This window comes from Balearica regulorum, chromosome 6, assembly GCF_011004875.1.
Source record: "Balearica regulorum gibbericeps isolate bBalReg1 chromosome 6, bBalReg1.pri, whole genome shotgun sequence".
Taxonomy (NCBI): Eukaryota; Metazoa; Chordata; class Aves; order Gruiformes; family Gruidae; genus Balearica; species Balearica regulorum.
The window spans coordinates 25,503,838-25,519,713 of record NC_046189.1 but is presented as its reverse complement, the minus strand read 5'-3'; the positions used below and the strand labels follow the sequence as shown (position 1 = coordinate 25,519,713).

Below are 15,876 nucleotides of genomic sequence, written 5' to 3'. Positions count from 1 at the left end.
AGCAGAGGGGATGTGTCACAACACCACTTCTCATCCCTGCCCCTGGGTTCCCAGGGCTGCAGAAGGTGCACAATTCTTTGCACATCTCAGGCACAGGAAAATTGGACCCTGGGCTAGGTCCACAGAATCCTCCAGGCTGGTTCATACTCCCACCAAAGGAATGAGCCCAGCTTCCCACCTTGTTCATCGCTGCCATGAGGGAGTGGGGAACAGGATAGTCTGGGGTGGCGCTGGGTTCAGGGGATGCAGCGCACCCCTCGGCAGCAGTGCCCTATGGCTGCTGGTGACCAAACCCAGACCTCCAAATAACCTGTCAGCATGCAGCATGCATGTCACACGTGTCTGCCCCTCTCCCAGCAGGTCAGGACTGACAGCAGCCTTGCCCAGCCCTCACTGGTACAAAATTCATGTCCTGCGGAGGCCTGGCGCTGCAGTCAGGGAGCTGAGTTTGTCCATGACAGCAACCCCTACCCATGCAGGGGCCCCGGCGTCCTGCATCGGCTCTGGCCACAGCGAGCAGTGACAGTGTCCTGTCACTGGGTGCAGAGTCCATCGCCTCCCCATGCAGCAGGGACCTGCTGGGCTGGCCCGGCTCCTGCACGGAACGTGGGACACAGGAGAATCACTCCCATTCATTAACAGCTCTGTGCTGATGAAGAGCAGCTCCACAGCTCCAAGGACCCCGGGGTACTGCCCCAGCCCCGTTGCCCTGTGCTGGTGACAGGGGTGGCTCTGCAGCTGGGAAAGCTGCCCCAGCTCTCTGCAACCCCTTCCAGGCGAGCTCAGGCAGACTGTGGGAGCACCACCGCCCACACCATCAGCATTCCCAATGCCAGCCCGTGTCCCTGCCAGGCAAAGCCCACTGTCACATGGGGCCCAGTGGAACAGGAGCCCCAGACACGATAGGGCAGGCAGGGCTGGGTGTGCGGGGAGGGGGCTAGACAGGGTCTGTCTAACCAGGAGGTGAGGGGGGGATTTCTGCTCAGGGAGCCGGCAGAAAGGGACACTTGCTGCTGCAGCACTAGGTCACAGGGAGGAATTACCTTCCAGTGGAGGTGGGAGAGATGCAGTGTCCATCCCTATACGCCTGGCATCTCCCACAGCGCTCAGCCACTCCAAAGCACTGCTGGGATGCCTGGCCACCACGCACTGCTCCTGCCTGCATCCCCACCGTGCCCAAGTCCCTCCTTCCTCTGCACCTCGGCTTTCCCCAGCACCGCATCCCCCTACCCCTGCCCTGAGCGGGTGGGCAGCATCCCGCAGACACCTTGGTGGGGTCCCAGGGCTGCTCAGGGCAGGGGGCTGGCAAAAGGCCCCACAGGGCTGCCCGGAGCTGGGTGCTGCGCAGGGCGTGCGGGCAAGCGGGCAGCGGAGCCGGGCGATGCAGTCTAGGTGGTGCTATTTCTCTATTTTTGCACTGGACGGGTTTGGGATTTTCCTCTCCCTATTCGCTGCCTTGGTCGTCTTCTTCTCCTCTCTCTCTCTCTTTTTTTTTCTTTTCCTTTTCTAAAAATACTTGACAGCGATTGAAAGGTCCCTTTAATCGAGGCCACAGAGCCCTTATTAAGGGCACGGGTCGGGGTGCTGGGCCGTGCCCGGCATAACGGCTTCATTAAACCCTGCGAAAACTAATATTTATGGAATCAAATTTATGGAGGCCGAGGCCGAACTTGTGGCCTTTAATGTGTGTCGGGAGCTCAAATCCAGCCGGCTCCAGGGAGGAGGGGGTGGGGACAGGGAAGGAGACCCCAGTGGGACAGGATGGGACAATGAGTGGTGACACTCCCTGGAGCCAGCCGGCGGCAACCTGGGCCAGGAAGGCATCGGTGGCCCCGTGCTGAAGTCTGGGGGGCCAGGGTCCCTGTGGTGGCCTGGGGGGCATTGGCAGAGCTCTTTTTCCCACTGATGTCTTCACTCTCCTGCTTTTATCTATCCCCGTCCATGCTCCTGCAGCCCCACCTTCCCTTGCATCGGGAGCAGGGTGAGTGGAGCAGGGCTCTGTCCCTGCAGCAGGTCTTTACCCCCAGCCCATGCCCATCAGGGTGCCCGCCTGCCCCTGGGGCACAGAGCCGCAGGGCTCCCTGGGGGACTTACTCTGCAGCGGGACAGGGCTTTGAGCAATGCCCCTGCAGCATCCCTGGGGCTGGGACAGGCTCCCCTGAGCTGAGCAGCCCAGGGAGAAGCAGAGACATAGCCTGGGTGCAGCTGGTGATCAAGGCAACCAGGGGATGCAGGTGCTGGTTTGAACCACTCTCACCCCTGTAGAGCCCACCAGCCACTGGCACAGCCAGGATGGGAATGTGTCACCCCCCCACATGATGTCCCCTCAGCCCAAAGCAGACAGATGAGCCAAATGCCCTCATTGGGGTGATAAACCCTTCTCCTGCAGGTCCCAGCTTGCACCGGGGAGCAGCATGAACCCCATACCCAGCAGTGAGCTGAGGGACCTGGCTTGGAACAGTGCAGCTCCCAGGCCAGGAGATGGAGCCCGCATGGGTGGAACAGAGGTTGCACCAGGGGACAACCTAGTGACAGAAGACACATGAAACATAAAGATGCTAAACTGCTGCCCTGGTCCTACCCAGCAGGCAGCGGGATCCTCCCCAGGGGCAAGTGCCCAGCAGGCAGACCCAAAGCTGCCAGGGTAAGAAGCTTGCAGATGGGAGAAGGCAGGATATGTAGCTACGGCTGTCGGCAGAAGCTCCCCATCCCATGGCTTCCACTTCTCACCACCCACCCTGCCCCACGCACTGCTCCCTTGGAGAGGAAATATAAAAAGCAACCAGCTGCTCTCACTCTGGGACTGGCCGGCCACAGCCCAGCAAAGGCCCTTTCATTCCCCTTCCACAGACACAGGGGCTGCTCCGGATGTTTTTGTTTCCCCCTTGCCGCCCGGGAGAGCAGGCAGCATGACTGTGGCCAGCCCAGCCCCGGGGAGCAGGGCAGCCGGGGGCACGGGTTCCTGTCCCAGGAGAGCGGCACTGCGGGCTGCAGCCTGCCTGCAGCAGTGCTGCCTGGCTCTCTTCCTGCTATTTTAGGACCTATTTTGGCACAGGAGTGGGGTCCTAGCCCCCACCAGACAAGGGTTGGAAGAGGAGAGCAGGGACTAAAGGGTTGGTGAGTGGATGGATGGATGGATGGATGGATAGGGTGTGGAGGGGCAGAGGTGGTGCTTTGTGTCCAAGAAGTATCTGTAACCTGCTCCATGGCTGCTCCCAGGCCTGGGAGCCTTCAGGGCTCAGTTGTCCCCTGCCTCTTGGAGGCCAGAGGATAGATAAACCCCACATCACCTGCCCACTAATGCTGGGGGAGCTGCCTGCATATGGAGGGTGGCCCTTGGCGCAGCCAGGATGTCTTTGCCAACCTGCTGCTACAAGGGCTTCTCCTGGCTCCAGGCACAAGCACATGGTGTGTCCCCGGCATGGGAGAAGGAGAAGACAGGCTCCAGGCCCTCCAGCATGTTGTGCCCTCAGGATCTGGGGGTCCCCTCATGCACACCCCACCCCACATGCTGCTGCTCAGGGTGAGGCACAGCACGGGCTGGGAGCTGCTGTCCTGCCCCACAGCAATGATCTGCTGTCACCTCCTCACTGTCCAGAGCCACTGCAAGCTCCTAGGAGAGCAGAACCAGCCGGAGGGGGACCCAGCAGCACCAGGGGCTGGACACTGCGGGCCCAGGGGGGACAGAGCAGGAGGAGAGGGATCTTACCCAGACACAGCTCTTTATTGCAAACCCCACAGCCCTGCTGGAGTCCCTGATGTCCCACACCCACCCGGCAGCACCCCTCCCACTCCCCCAGGTCCAGTGATGGCTCCATCACAGAGGAGCCTAGGCAAGCTCTGTACCGGGGAAGAGGCAGAAAAGAGGTTCCTGAGATACTGTGGAAGAGAGGAGATGCCCCGTCACCCTGGGGGGGGGGACACTTTGGAAGGGGACCATGCCCCAGGTCAGGGTCCATCGGGAAATGCAGGCAGGGAAGCAGAGGACGCATGGCTGCTCTGCACTGCCTCTCTTGGATGCTGAGGGGAGCAGGGACCCTCGGGGTGGGTGGCAGTGACCTTTCAACTGAAAAGTCCCTTCGCCTTCTTTGGCTTGGCCTTGGCTACTTGCAGCCGGAGCTTCTGAGCTGGGGAAGAGGCCGGCTGGAATCAAAGCAGAGGCAGCGTCAGTTCCCCCTGGGGGTTCACGCAGGATGGGTGTGCGCGTGCAAGCAGTGACACCCCCCCACCCCTGTGATGGTGTGCAAAGCACGCACACATGTGCAACGGACCCACACACTCCCCAGCCAGGACACATGGGGTAGGATGGGCTAGGAACTGAGCTGAGACCCCCAGCCCATCCTGGAGGGGCATAGAGTTGGGATGTGAGGAGGGAAGGGAGGTGCAGGTCCCACCCTGCCATTGGTATGGAGAAGGTGTTTGCAGAGCTGCACTCACTGTGGTTCCCTCGCTGGAAGATGCTGTTTCATCCTCCTGGGAAGGAGGTGGTGGATGGGGGTGCTCTGTGGTTTCTGCAGCAGGCGCTGGGCCCTCGGTGTCCTCTGGTACCAGCAGAAAGAGATGCAATTTGGGATTGAGATGAGGGAACACGTGGCATTGCCCTAACCCACACCAGGAATGGTACCTGGGTGGGGGAGCTCAGCCCATGGGGGAAAGCAAAGGAGGAGAGCGTTGCATGGGGTGAGCTGCACCCAGGGCCCCACTTCCCCTAGGAAGGGGGAGGTCAGGTGCTTCAGGCTCTTCCCATTCCATGGCCATGGAACTCCTCACCTGAGTGCTGCCGTTTCCGAGCTTGCTTGGCCTCCTGCTGCGTCACTGCCATGTAGAGCTGCTGCAGAGCGGAGGTGAACGCCTGCCCCTCTCCCACACTGCAGATCTTGGGCAGGCTCTGCGGGAGACAGCAGAGGCACCGTCACCCCGCCAGGAAATCGTTTGCCAGGAGACGGTTCCTGCCAGGACACCCTGCCACGGTGCCGCAGTGGGGCAGAGAAGGGACTGTGCATTCCTCTGCCCATCGGGCTCCATCTGCTTCACCCCAGGGACTGTGTCATGGCTCGTGGGGCAGCCAGCTCTGCACTGGGCAGGAGGTGGCTGCTCCCCAGCCGTGCACACACACGCACACACGTGCACGCGCGCTTGTGCACACACCCGCACACCTGCTCTGGCCGGTGAGCTGCCTTCCCATTCAGAGGCAGACTGTAGAGGCTTGCGAGTCATTCATGAAACACCGGAGATAAGATCGCACAGGAAGGGCTGCGGCTTCCCCGGCGGGAGCACTGCAGGGGCCGTGGCTGGCCGATAAGGACAGCGAGCCTTGGGCAGGGGCAGGACCTTGGCATGAGGTGGGGATGGGGAACCTCTGCCTGCCATGACTACCTCCAGCAATGACAACGTGGCCAGCACAAGCTATCCCCGGTGGCCCCATGGCAAATGAGGGTGATACAGTGGCGAGATGAGGGATATCCAGGTTTGCTCCCAGGCTGCCAGAGCTTCCTGCACATATTTTTATCTCCATCTAAGCTTGATGCAAGGAAGTCCTTCCCTGCCAAGGATGCGGGATGCCACCCTCGCTCTCTGGGCCATGCTGATGTGCATGGGGGACCTTGGCTCTCACGACAGGGAGGCTTGGCAGGCTGGGCAAGCGCCATGCTCCACTGGGAACCTAACGGAGCACACGGCCAGAAAACAAACACATGCAGGGATTGGGAAATGTGTGTGTGCCCTGAAGGGGCCGGCTGTGTGTGGGGTGCATGGGGCATGGTGTGGGTGCGTGTGTGTAGGTGAGTGTGAGTACGTGTGTTTGCGTGGGGCACTGTGTGCACAGACATGTGTGGCTCTGGGTGCGTGTGGCTGGTTGTGTGGCTGTGTGTGCGTGTCAAAGGTCTGCACACTAATCTCTGCTCCGCTCCACACCCAGACAGCAGGAGAACAAAGTGTAACAGATAAGGCCGGATCATCTCTGGGCCAGGGGAGCGGGGAGCAGATGGGGACGCTCAGACCCACTCAAGGCCAGAGTGCAAAGCCTGGCCCCGGCTTCCCAGTGGCAGAAAGGGCAGACTGAGCCCCCTTCGCTGCTCCCCACCGGCCGGGGAAGGAGGGTAGGGCTGATGCCAGGATGGGTTGGCTGATGCTCAGAAAGGTGCCCTCCCCGCAGGTCTCATCCCTACTGCTGGAGCCATGGGCATGAAAGGCCCCTCAGCTGTAGGACATGCATGCCACTGGGCTCTGCTTTTTGGCCAGCTTCTGTGCAGGACCTCCTGTGTCCCTGCCCACTGCCACAGGAGGGAGCGATGCTCTGGTCCCAGCACCCTGCCAGCATCCCCAGGATTGCTTGCCACTGGGCAAACACCCCTCCGAATGCCTCCTTGCCCAGCCTCCGAGCCCTGAGCTACACTGGCCCATGGCATGGTCCCAAGGAGGAGGAGGGATGCTGAGCACCTTGGACACCCTAGGGATGCTCTCGCCCTGATGTCTCAGCCCCACGGGGCCAGGGTTGCACCCAAGGTCACAAAAGCAGCATCCGAGGCCGGGAAGGTGACTGCACTTCAAAGGCAGGAGAGGGGCTGGCAACGGGTGGCCGACACAGCCCAGATCAAAGGCACAAGCTGGAGTCATAATTCAGAGAAAAACAAACAGCAGCTCCCAGGAAAGCCGGGAACTGTGGTGGAGTGAGCAAAGTGTACTAGATAGCACTGTGCGGGTCAATGCCCCGGGAGGGCAGGAGAGTCCCCTGCAGAGCCACAGAGCCCCGGGTGCCACTACCCTGCTGCCCATCCCCTCCCCCCACCACCGAGGGGTCCCCAGGGAATACCAAGGCGGTGGGGCAGGCTGTGCACCCAGACATACGGTGCTGCCCACCCCCCTCTTCTCCAACCCAGCCGGGATGATGGCTGCAGTGCAGGATGGCACCTGGGACATGCCCTGAACCCCGGGGCTGCCCAGGCTGCTTCTCTTCCCAACATCCAAGTTGAGGATCCGGGCAGGGCAGCTGCTCTCTTGCTCAGCCCCAGCTGCCCGGAGCCAACACAGCGTCCCCATGGTGTCCCTGGGGACAAGGCAATGCTGTGGAGTGTCCATCACGCTTGTAACCATCCCGTGTCCCAGACCTGCACCCACATACCCACTGGGGTGGCACCCTGGGGAGATGCTGGGAGAAGGGTGCCCAGTAGGTTCCCTGGGGAGGGATGGGCATCTGGGGTGGCACAGGGGTCTGCAGGTGCAGGGCACCCGCTGCCCATGCCTCCAGGAAGGGCCCAGCTCCAGCAAGCCTGGGGTGGAATTTGGGAGTCACCAGCCATCTCCTGCTGCTGCCCTTCCCAGCGGCTCAAGCCCGCAGGCTAGGAGCCATCGGGCCGCTGGAGCTGGCCCACGCCGGGAATGGGAGGGCCGTGCTTCACAGTCCTGGAGGGAAATGGGTTTATAACCAAAACTGGAAGCATTTCCCCGCAGAGCCGTGACTCAGCAGGGAGCAGAGCATGCTGTGCCAGCCACCGGCCACCTGATGGCCCCGGAGGCTGAGAGGGACAAGGAGGTGTCCCTAGAAGGGGCTGGGTGGGGGAGAAGCCCTGGGTACCAGTGATTTTCCCCTCCTTCCTTGCCCCACTGCCCAGCACATCCCCAGGCTGAACCCCACCGCAGCCAACTTGTCCCCACCGCGACATCAGCCCTGGTCCCCCCGGTGACTTGTTTTTCTCTGATTACCCAGCTCTGAGATAAACATGATGCCAGAGGTCCGGGGCGCGGGACGAGCAGAGCTAGCATCCGAGGGAGTGCCGGCTGGGTTACCCCACGCAGCTCACCGGGCACTGGGGAGCGATACCCGGGGAACTGGCACGGCTTGCCCCACGTGTTGTGACTACCTGGCCACAAGGCCAAGCGGGATGCCCCGCTATCAGGAGCGACTCAAGGCTGCGACAGCAGCGCGGGAGGCTCCGCTGCACACCCTGAACTGCGATTAGCCTGGCCGGGGGGGCTGCCTGTCGAAGGGAGCAAGCGCCTGACCTCATGCCAGGAGCAAGCTGTCTCGCCGGCAGCCCTGCAGTGGTGGGGGCAGCTCACAGGGAGCTGGACTGCAGCCTCACTCGGTGCCCCTCACCCCGGAGGGCTCTGTTATGGGGCTGTACCCCAGCGTGGGGGGGCAGCAGGGCCAGTGGTGGGCAGGGTGCAGCACCCATCTCCCAGGCATCCTGTCTTCACCTGTCCCTGCCCAGACTCCTTTCTCAAGAGGCTGTAAGAGATGGACATTTGGATGTCCTCTTGACAGCATGAGCAGGAGGGGCATGCCACCCAGCCCGGCACCGTGCCACCAAAGCAGAAGCATCACCTTCCCCTGGCCCAGGCCTGGGGGGGAGGTTTGCAGGCAGGCTGGACCACGCTGAGCCCCCATGCCAATGCCAAGCACCAGAGTCTAAATCGGTCGTGCTCAAAGCTGGGGACTGACCCTTTCATTATCACACCAGACGTTCGAAGTGGTTACCAACATTCTTCACTACAAACCCCACATTCCTATTTTTTAATATATTTTTAACTGGAAAACAGAGCGAACGAGGCCTGTTTGGAAATTACAGCCTGGCTGCTGTGGCTTGTATGTCAGATCTGCCCACATTCCCGTGGCCAGCCTCAGCACATGCTCCACAGGGGCACACTTAATAATTCCTGCCGGGGCTGGGAGCCAAGGGGTGTGGGCCGGGGGATGCATGGCTTCCCCAGGCTCCCCCCGCCAGCGGGCTCCGCGGAAGCGGCGTGGTGGAACGGCAGTCCGGGAACGGCGCACTGGCTCTCTGGCAATGGGCACGGCCGCTGCCGCGCTGGCACGGGTGAAGCCTGGCGATGCTGCGGCAGCCCATGGCGGGCAGGGGAATGGCTCCATGGCCAGGGCGTTCCCATGCCTTGTGGCCAGGCTGCCCTTGGCGGTCTCTCCTGCCATGAGCTTTGTGCATGCTCCTGGGAATGGGGCTGGCATGGCTCACTGGATGCATGCTAGGCATCTCTGCCCATGGTTGTGCCAGTGCCGGTCACGTTGGGGAGGGATCCACCCTGGGATCCAGGTAGATGAGCACCGATCTGTCCCACCTGGGCTGCTCACCCAGCCTCTGCCAGCAGCGCCAGACCAAGGGATCCCACCCTCTGTCACGGGAGGACAGAGGTGCAGGGAGTTGAACTGCTCCCACCGGGCTGGGGTCAAGGGCAGGCAAATGGGCAGATCATCCCACCCGTGATGGAGCAGGACACACCAGCCTGGCCTCCTGCCCCAGCTCCCTGGTGTGGCACCCTGGGGCCGAGCTGCCCCAAAGCACCCTGAGCCGCCCCACAGCGTACGCCGATGCCCGTTCCCAGCTCCTCGAGCCCTTGGACCTGAGCTTGCAGCAGTCCCTGGGGCACTGCATACCCCAGTGTCAGACAGCTAAAGGACCTGCCTTGAGCTCGCACTGTCCCCATCACCCCCTACACACACGGCCCTGGGGACGCGCAGCAGCAGCAGCAGCTAGGAGAGCTGGCGGTGCTGCCAGCCCGCCCGTGGAGCAGGCAGGGGCAGGATGGCCAGGGCTTCCCAGGCAGGGAGCCAGGCTGAGCACACCTGGCAGGAAGCGGTGGTGCCGGCAAGGGAAGGCAGCCTGAGAGCTGCCGAGAGGTGAAGGGGTCACCCCGGGGAAGAGCAGGCGGTGAGGCCAGGACGGCCGAGCATCCCAGCCCGACCCAGCCCAGCCCAGCCCGGCATGGCCCGGCACTCCTCCCAGCGCTGCTCCAGCCCTGCTGCGGGCAATGTTTTCCTTTCCCTCTGACTTTCGGGGCCTTTCCAGCAAGCAAATATCAGGCACATAAAGAGCGGCACTGTGAGCAGAAGATGGAGTGAGAATGCTTGCCCGCGTCCCTCCGTAAGTGCTGTCTCACACTTCATCAAGGCAGCCTTTGCAAGTGAGGCACCCGCTTAACAACCAGCAGTCTATGCTGGCCGGCGACCGCAGCAGCCCCGCCGCTCAATACCCTTTTCTTTTCTCCTTGTGCTGTTTTCGCGGCTTGGATTACAGCTTTTCTAGCAGATACTGAGTGGAGGGGCGCGGCGGCAGCGGGGGCTCTGCATTGTGCTGCCGCCACAGTGGGGTGGATGCAGGTGTGTCCCCCTGTGCAGGGATGCTGGGGGGGAATCCTGCCCGCTCGCTGCTGCTTCCAGCTCCCAGGGATAAATCTAGGGGAAAGGCGGGTCGGCAGCAGCGCAGAGGTAGGGCAGGAGGTTGCAGCATCTCCTCCCCAACCACGCGAGGACCAGCCCACTGGGAATAGACCGGAGCTTGGCAAAGGGCTGGTGGGAGGTGAGGGGCTCCAGCCCCCAGCGGGCATAGCCCCTTATCCCATCACACCTGGAGACAGGCCATCCCACTGTGCTACCCAGCAAACCCACGGGCATCTGAGCCTTCCTGCGGCCCAAGCGCCAACGAACTCCCTGAAAAAAGAGTGGGGTTCAGAGAGCAGCCCTTGCTACAGGCACCAGCCTTGCCTCCCTGCAAGAAGTTGGGCATGGCTGCCCAGGGGCTGAGAGCAGCTGCTGGTGGCACCCCCAGCTCCATCCTGACCATGGACACTTGTTCTCCTGTCCAGTAGACCATGGGGCAGCAGCAGGAGAGCCTCCAGGGTGGCTGGCATTGGGTGCCAGTTTGACAAGGGAGCTGGAAATGGAGGATTCCCTGAAGACCAGCAGCTCCCGGCATGCCAGAACTTGTGAGGACTTGCCGCTGGCTCCCAGGAAGGCAGAGCCACAAGCTGATGGCACCCTACAGGCATCACCTCTGCCAATCTGGGCCACTGATGGCTTGGGGTGCCTTCTCCAGGGGCCGGTTGCGGCCAGCGGAGGGCCTAGGCAAGCCCAGGAGCAGCAGACGTGGAAGACCTGGTGGCCAGGGTCCCTCCTGTCCCAGGAGGACAGCTCAGGGACCTCTCTTCTCTGTGAGGAAGCTGGGTGGCTCACGCTGCCTTGTTATTGTAGGGTGGCTCGGTGAAGATGGACACATCACCCAGGCTTATTATTGTAGGGTTCCTCCACAAAGCGTGCCAGCTCATGCAGGTTTATTATTGTCTGTCCAGGAAAGCTGGACACATCGCGCTGGTTTGTTATTGTAGGGTTGCTCAAGAAGGCCAGCCAGCTCATCCCAGCTTGTTATTATTGCGCAGGGCTCATGGGGGGCTGGAAACTTCCTGCAAAGTGGGGTGACGGAAAGGGAGCCACACCTGGTGAATCACAAGGATGCTGTGTGGCGATAAGGGACAGCGAGGGCTGGGATCCGGCACCCCGGCTCCACCCGGCAAGGACGGGCCACTCATTCATGGGCACAAACACTCGTGGCTCCCTTGGGACATGCGGGGCAGCGGGGCTGGTGGAGGCAGCAGGAGCGTGGGTCAGGGCTGGGGACTGGCAGAGCAGCTCGCAGACCCCTTGAGAAGCAAAATCTGGGGGTGGCAGGGGGAGAACCATGGGGATGCTGCACCCAGCGTGTCCCTAAACCAGGTACACAAGGAATTAGCTGAGCAAACAGGGCCCGGAGCGGAAGCTGGTGCTGAGCCAGGTGGGATTAGGGGCTTTGGGGGGAATCTGGGTGCGTTCAGGACCGGGCTGAGCAGGAGGCAGCAGCCGCTCCACCCCAGTGGCTTTGCAGTTCCTCCCACCCAAGCATGGGTGCAGCCGGAGGGACAGTCCCCAGGGATGCTGCCCCATCGTCACCTGAAACTGCAGCAGGAAACATTGCTGCTTGGGGCAGGGGGGCAGCAGGGCTTGCCCCTGGGCTGGCTCAGGTGACTTCCCAGGCACACGGCCCCAGCAGGGCTGGGTCCGACATGCCCCAGCAGCCCTGGCACCGCCACTGGCACAGCCACTGAGTCACCATCACTTCCCCTTGCTCTGTGACAGCCCGTGTTTCCCAACCCCTGGCAGACCACTGGTTTCTCTGCAGGCAGTGCCCAGCTGTGCCAGGTGCCCAGGTGCCCCAGGCAGTGTCCAGCTGTGCCGGGTGCCCAGGTGTCCCCGGGCAGTGCCCAGCTGCTCAGTGCAGATGTTGGTCCCCAGCCAGGCAGGAGGATGGAGTGTCAGGCAAGCTCTCTGCATGCAGCAGTGGCGGCAGGAGGCCAGGCTTCCCTGCGAGCACACAGCCCCTTCATTCATGGCAAAAAATAACCCCCCGGGGTGTGGTCCAGCCTGGAAAAGCCCCCTCCAGCCCTGGCCAGCCTGTGTTTATTCAGCACGGGGGGAGGGGGAACAACACACTGCCCTCCCCCTGCCCGCCAGCCCTGCGCGCCATGTCCCTGCCAGAGCGGCTGCTCTTGGACGCGATTCCCTGGGTCCCCCCCCGGCCAAAACACACAGGCTGGGGCGGGGGGGATGGCAAACCCCTAAAAAGTGCTGGGTTTGTCTCCGGGAGGAGCAGCCCCCGGTGATGTCATGAGAGTTTGTGAGTGGCCACATGAAAGGGACTCGCTGCCCAGGAAATCCACGGGCCCGCGCTCCACCAGACAAGCCAGCGATTCTTTGGCGGGCTGGGAAGGAAACCTCGGAGAGCCCAAGCCAAGCCTGCTCTTGCCTTGGGGACAGAGCCTGCCACCAGCCCCACGGCCCCCCAGGGTCCCCAACCCTGCTCCACAGTCCCCCTGTATCCCAGTCTCAGCATCTACAGTTCACAGCAGCCCAATCCCTGCCCCCAAATTGGTACCCCTGGGTACCAATGCCTGCCCTGCAGTCCCCAGGGCACCAAGCCTCGCTCTGTAGTCTTCCAGCATCCTAATCCCTGCTCTGCAGCTTCCAGAGTCCAGACCCCTGCCCACAGGCCCCAGACTCTCTCTCTTTGCTGCCTGGGGGGCAGCACCCCCATTTCCATGGTGATCCATCAGGCTGGGAGCAGCAGGTGATTTAGGGCCAGGTGGTGCTGCCACCAGACAACGGGGATGCAGTGGGGCAGGGGATTCTCTTTCGTGAGGGATTATGCTGGGGACAGCTGGGAACACACAGACGCAGCCCCCCCAGCCCCCTTCCCAAGAGCCGGCCGGGATCTCGCCCCACTCCAGCGGGCACTGCAGACATGGGCTCTGAAACTGAATCCGCTGCCCAGGGTTCCCCCTCCCCATTTCCCACGGGCGTAGGACACAGCGGCTGGAGCGATGGGGAGGCTTTGCCTTCCTCCTCCTCCCCATGCAGGAGACACCCCTGCACTCCCATCCAAGCCGAGTCCCAGCTCTGCACCTCACTCTGCCCTGCACGTCCCAGCCCCACCATGGATCCCACACCGCATGGGAATTGGTGACGGTGCTGCCTGCCCTGCCCCATCGCTGCCTGCAGCCCCGAAGGAGCCGAGTGGCAGGCGAAGATCAGGGTGGTTTTGACTTCATGCCCCCAATGCCTCCCATGTACCATTTTAGGAGGCTGCAAGCATCCACCCCGTCCACCTGCAACTTGCCCTTGGAGACACTCTCCTGCTCCACCTGCTCCATCTCCCCCCGCAGAGGCACAAGGTGAGAAAACCTCTCCACGCCCCCGAAGGTGCCTGGGAGCCAGCGTATGCCCCAGGCTGGTGCCGCAGCACATGGGGACACCAGCTGGGAAATCCTCCACGGAGCAATGGGCACGGGGGTCTTCACGGCACGGTGTTGGGACAGAGAGCTCTTTGGGGCCAGCTGAGTGGTGACAAAAGATCCCGTGACTGCGACCCCGCTGTCCTCAGCAGACAGAGGCTCTTTGAAAAAGGGCCAGCTCCAAGCAGATCACAGCCTGGGCCATCTAGGGTGTGGGGAATCTCCATCCTGCTGGGACCCCAATCCAACCATGACAGCACCGGGCTCACAGAGGGGACAGGGCCAGCGGAGAGGAGACAGGAGCTCCCAGGGTCAGTGCAAGGCTTGCAGGGCTGTTCGCTACCCTCAACGGGACTGGGGTGGGATATTTGCTCCCGCTGCCCCTGTCCCAGCAAAGAGAGGGGACTCAGTCTCTGGGACTGTCAATCAGCCACCTTTCACCAGAGCTAAAAATGCACTCTCAGAAGGAAAACAAAATAAAAACACAAAACAAAACAGAGAGGTGAAAAATTCCTTGACATTTCTCTCCTGCGAGTCCCCAGGGCCAGCAGAGAGGCGAGAGCCCCCGGAGTTTGTCAAGCAAACACTTTCACACCCTCGGCCGCGCTCGGCACGCTGCCGCTGGAATGCCAAATATATATTTAAGCCCTGCTCATCAAAGGAGTCTGTTCGGAGTCGGTCTCGGGCAACGTGCATGTGGGTTTGGCCCGGAGCGAAAACCAGAGACGCTGAGAACATTTCTTGGGGATGGGAGACAGCTCTCTCTCTCGCGCGCGCACACACACACGTACGCGTGCGCACGCGTGAGATAAATGACAACCTTCAAGGTCGTGTGGCTGTAAGGTCGCTGGCTGGGCACGAGATACCTGCCCGCTGCTGCACTCACCCTTATCAGCTCCTGTCGCACCACGGGGTGGGGATGTTTAGGCTGGAGGGAGGCCAGCAGCCATTCTGCATTCCAGCGCACTATAAACTTTGTCAAAGCTAAATGAGCTCAGCCAACAAAGCTGGGGTCTGGGGAAACAAGCAGGAAGCGACACTCTGGGAGAGGACAAGCTTGCAGGGACACGGAGGGCTGACCGGGGCTGTGCACCCTGTGAGGAGGTGATGAGTATCCTCAGCCTGGGCACAGCACTGCGCAATAGGGAGGCACAGATACAGCGTTCCTGCAAGGCCAGGGCTGGTGCTTGCCAGGGTGCCATGGCATCCCCGGCTGCTGCACGGATCCTGCTCTGCCTCCCCCCGGCACTAGCTGCACCAGGCAGCCAGCTCCAGCCCTCTCACAGGGCACTGCTGCGCATCTGCTGCCAAACCACCCTCGGCCCCTTGCTTGGAGAAGCTGAGGGCAGGGCTGTGCTGGCTGCAACTGCCCCACACTGTGCTGCCCCACGGCTCCTCCTCCCAGCCATGGCTTTGCTGGAATGAGCTGTCTGGGCACCACAAGGAGCACTTTGGGGGGAGGCTGCAGACAGCAAAGGGGAGAGCCCTTCTGCATGGACCACTCCTGTTCCTCAGCTCCTTCCCTTGGGACCATCCTCTTGGTTTGCTGCAGACAGCCCAGGGACCTATGCTCATCTCATGGACTACCTCAGAGCTGGAGAGACAAGGGAATCTCTGCCTTCATCCTCTTCTATATGGGGTTTGCTCCCAGCCATGGCAGTGCCGTGGTGTTTGCAAAGCCCCAGTGCTGCCTGCAGACCTGAGATGCTCCTGCCCCATCTCTGTGGCAGGTCTGGGAGCTGCCACTCACAGGATGGAGGGCAGGGCAGGAGCTCTGTCTCCAGAGATGATGGGCCAGGCTTTCCCCTCTCTGCCATTGCTCCAGACAGGAGCAAAGAGGTCTTAGCCTAAATCTCCTGTCTAATCCCAGCTGACCGAGCTGCAGGTCGGGGTCTGGCCAGGGGCTGGAGCTGGCCAGGGCAGGAGAGATCATTGCCACAAGCAAACAGAGCACGCCGGCGCTGTGAAATTAGGCATTACGCGCCTGTTGCCCGTGGTAGGATCAGCCCGTCAGGCTGCCGCAGAGCCACTCTGGTTACGGCAGGGGTTATCCCGGCACCGGCGGGGCCTGACCCTGCACAGTCATGCCCCCCAACCCGGGTTCATCTCCAGGTGAGGGGAGGGACTGCTGAGCTGCGAGTTGGGTTTCAGGCACCTGCTGCTAATAAAACACTCTGTCAGGGCACCTTTGCCCTCTCAGTCCTTGGAGAGAGGGATGGGGTCCCTGTGGTGCTGCTGGGGGGGGGCACAGAGTGCTGGGGGAGCCGGGACCTGTGGCCCCAACCCTGCCCCACGCTGCGCCTCTCCACCTGGGTGAGCAGACCT

General features: G+C 62.0%; 1 protein-coding gene across 1 annotated transcript in view; it reads right to left on the bottom strand.

Annotated features, from left to right (window-relative positions):
* Positions 1–3,734: 3,734 nt before the first annotated feature.
* Positions 3,735–15,876, bottom strand: part of NHEJ1 (non-homologous end joining factor 1) — a 44,758-nt gene continuing 32,616 nt past the window's right edge. Inside the window, exons 6-8 of the mRNA XM_075756931.1 lie at positions 4,771–4,888; positions 4,438–4,541; positions 3,735–4,143 (exon numbers count right to left, since the gene is read on the bottom strand). Of these exons, the coding sequence (XP_075613046.1) occupies positions 4,063–4,143; positions 4,438–4,541; positions 4,771–4,888 (303 nt within the window). The 3' untranslated portion in view covers positions 3,735–4,062. The remainder of the gene's footprint in view (positions 4,144–4,437; positions 4,542–4,770; positions 4,889–15,876) is intronic.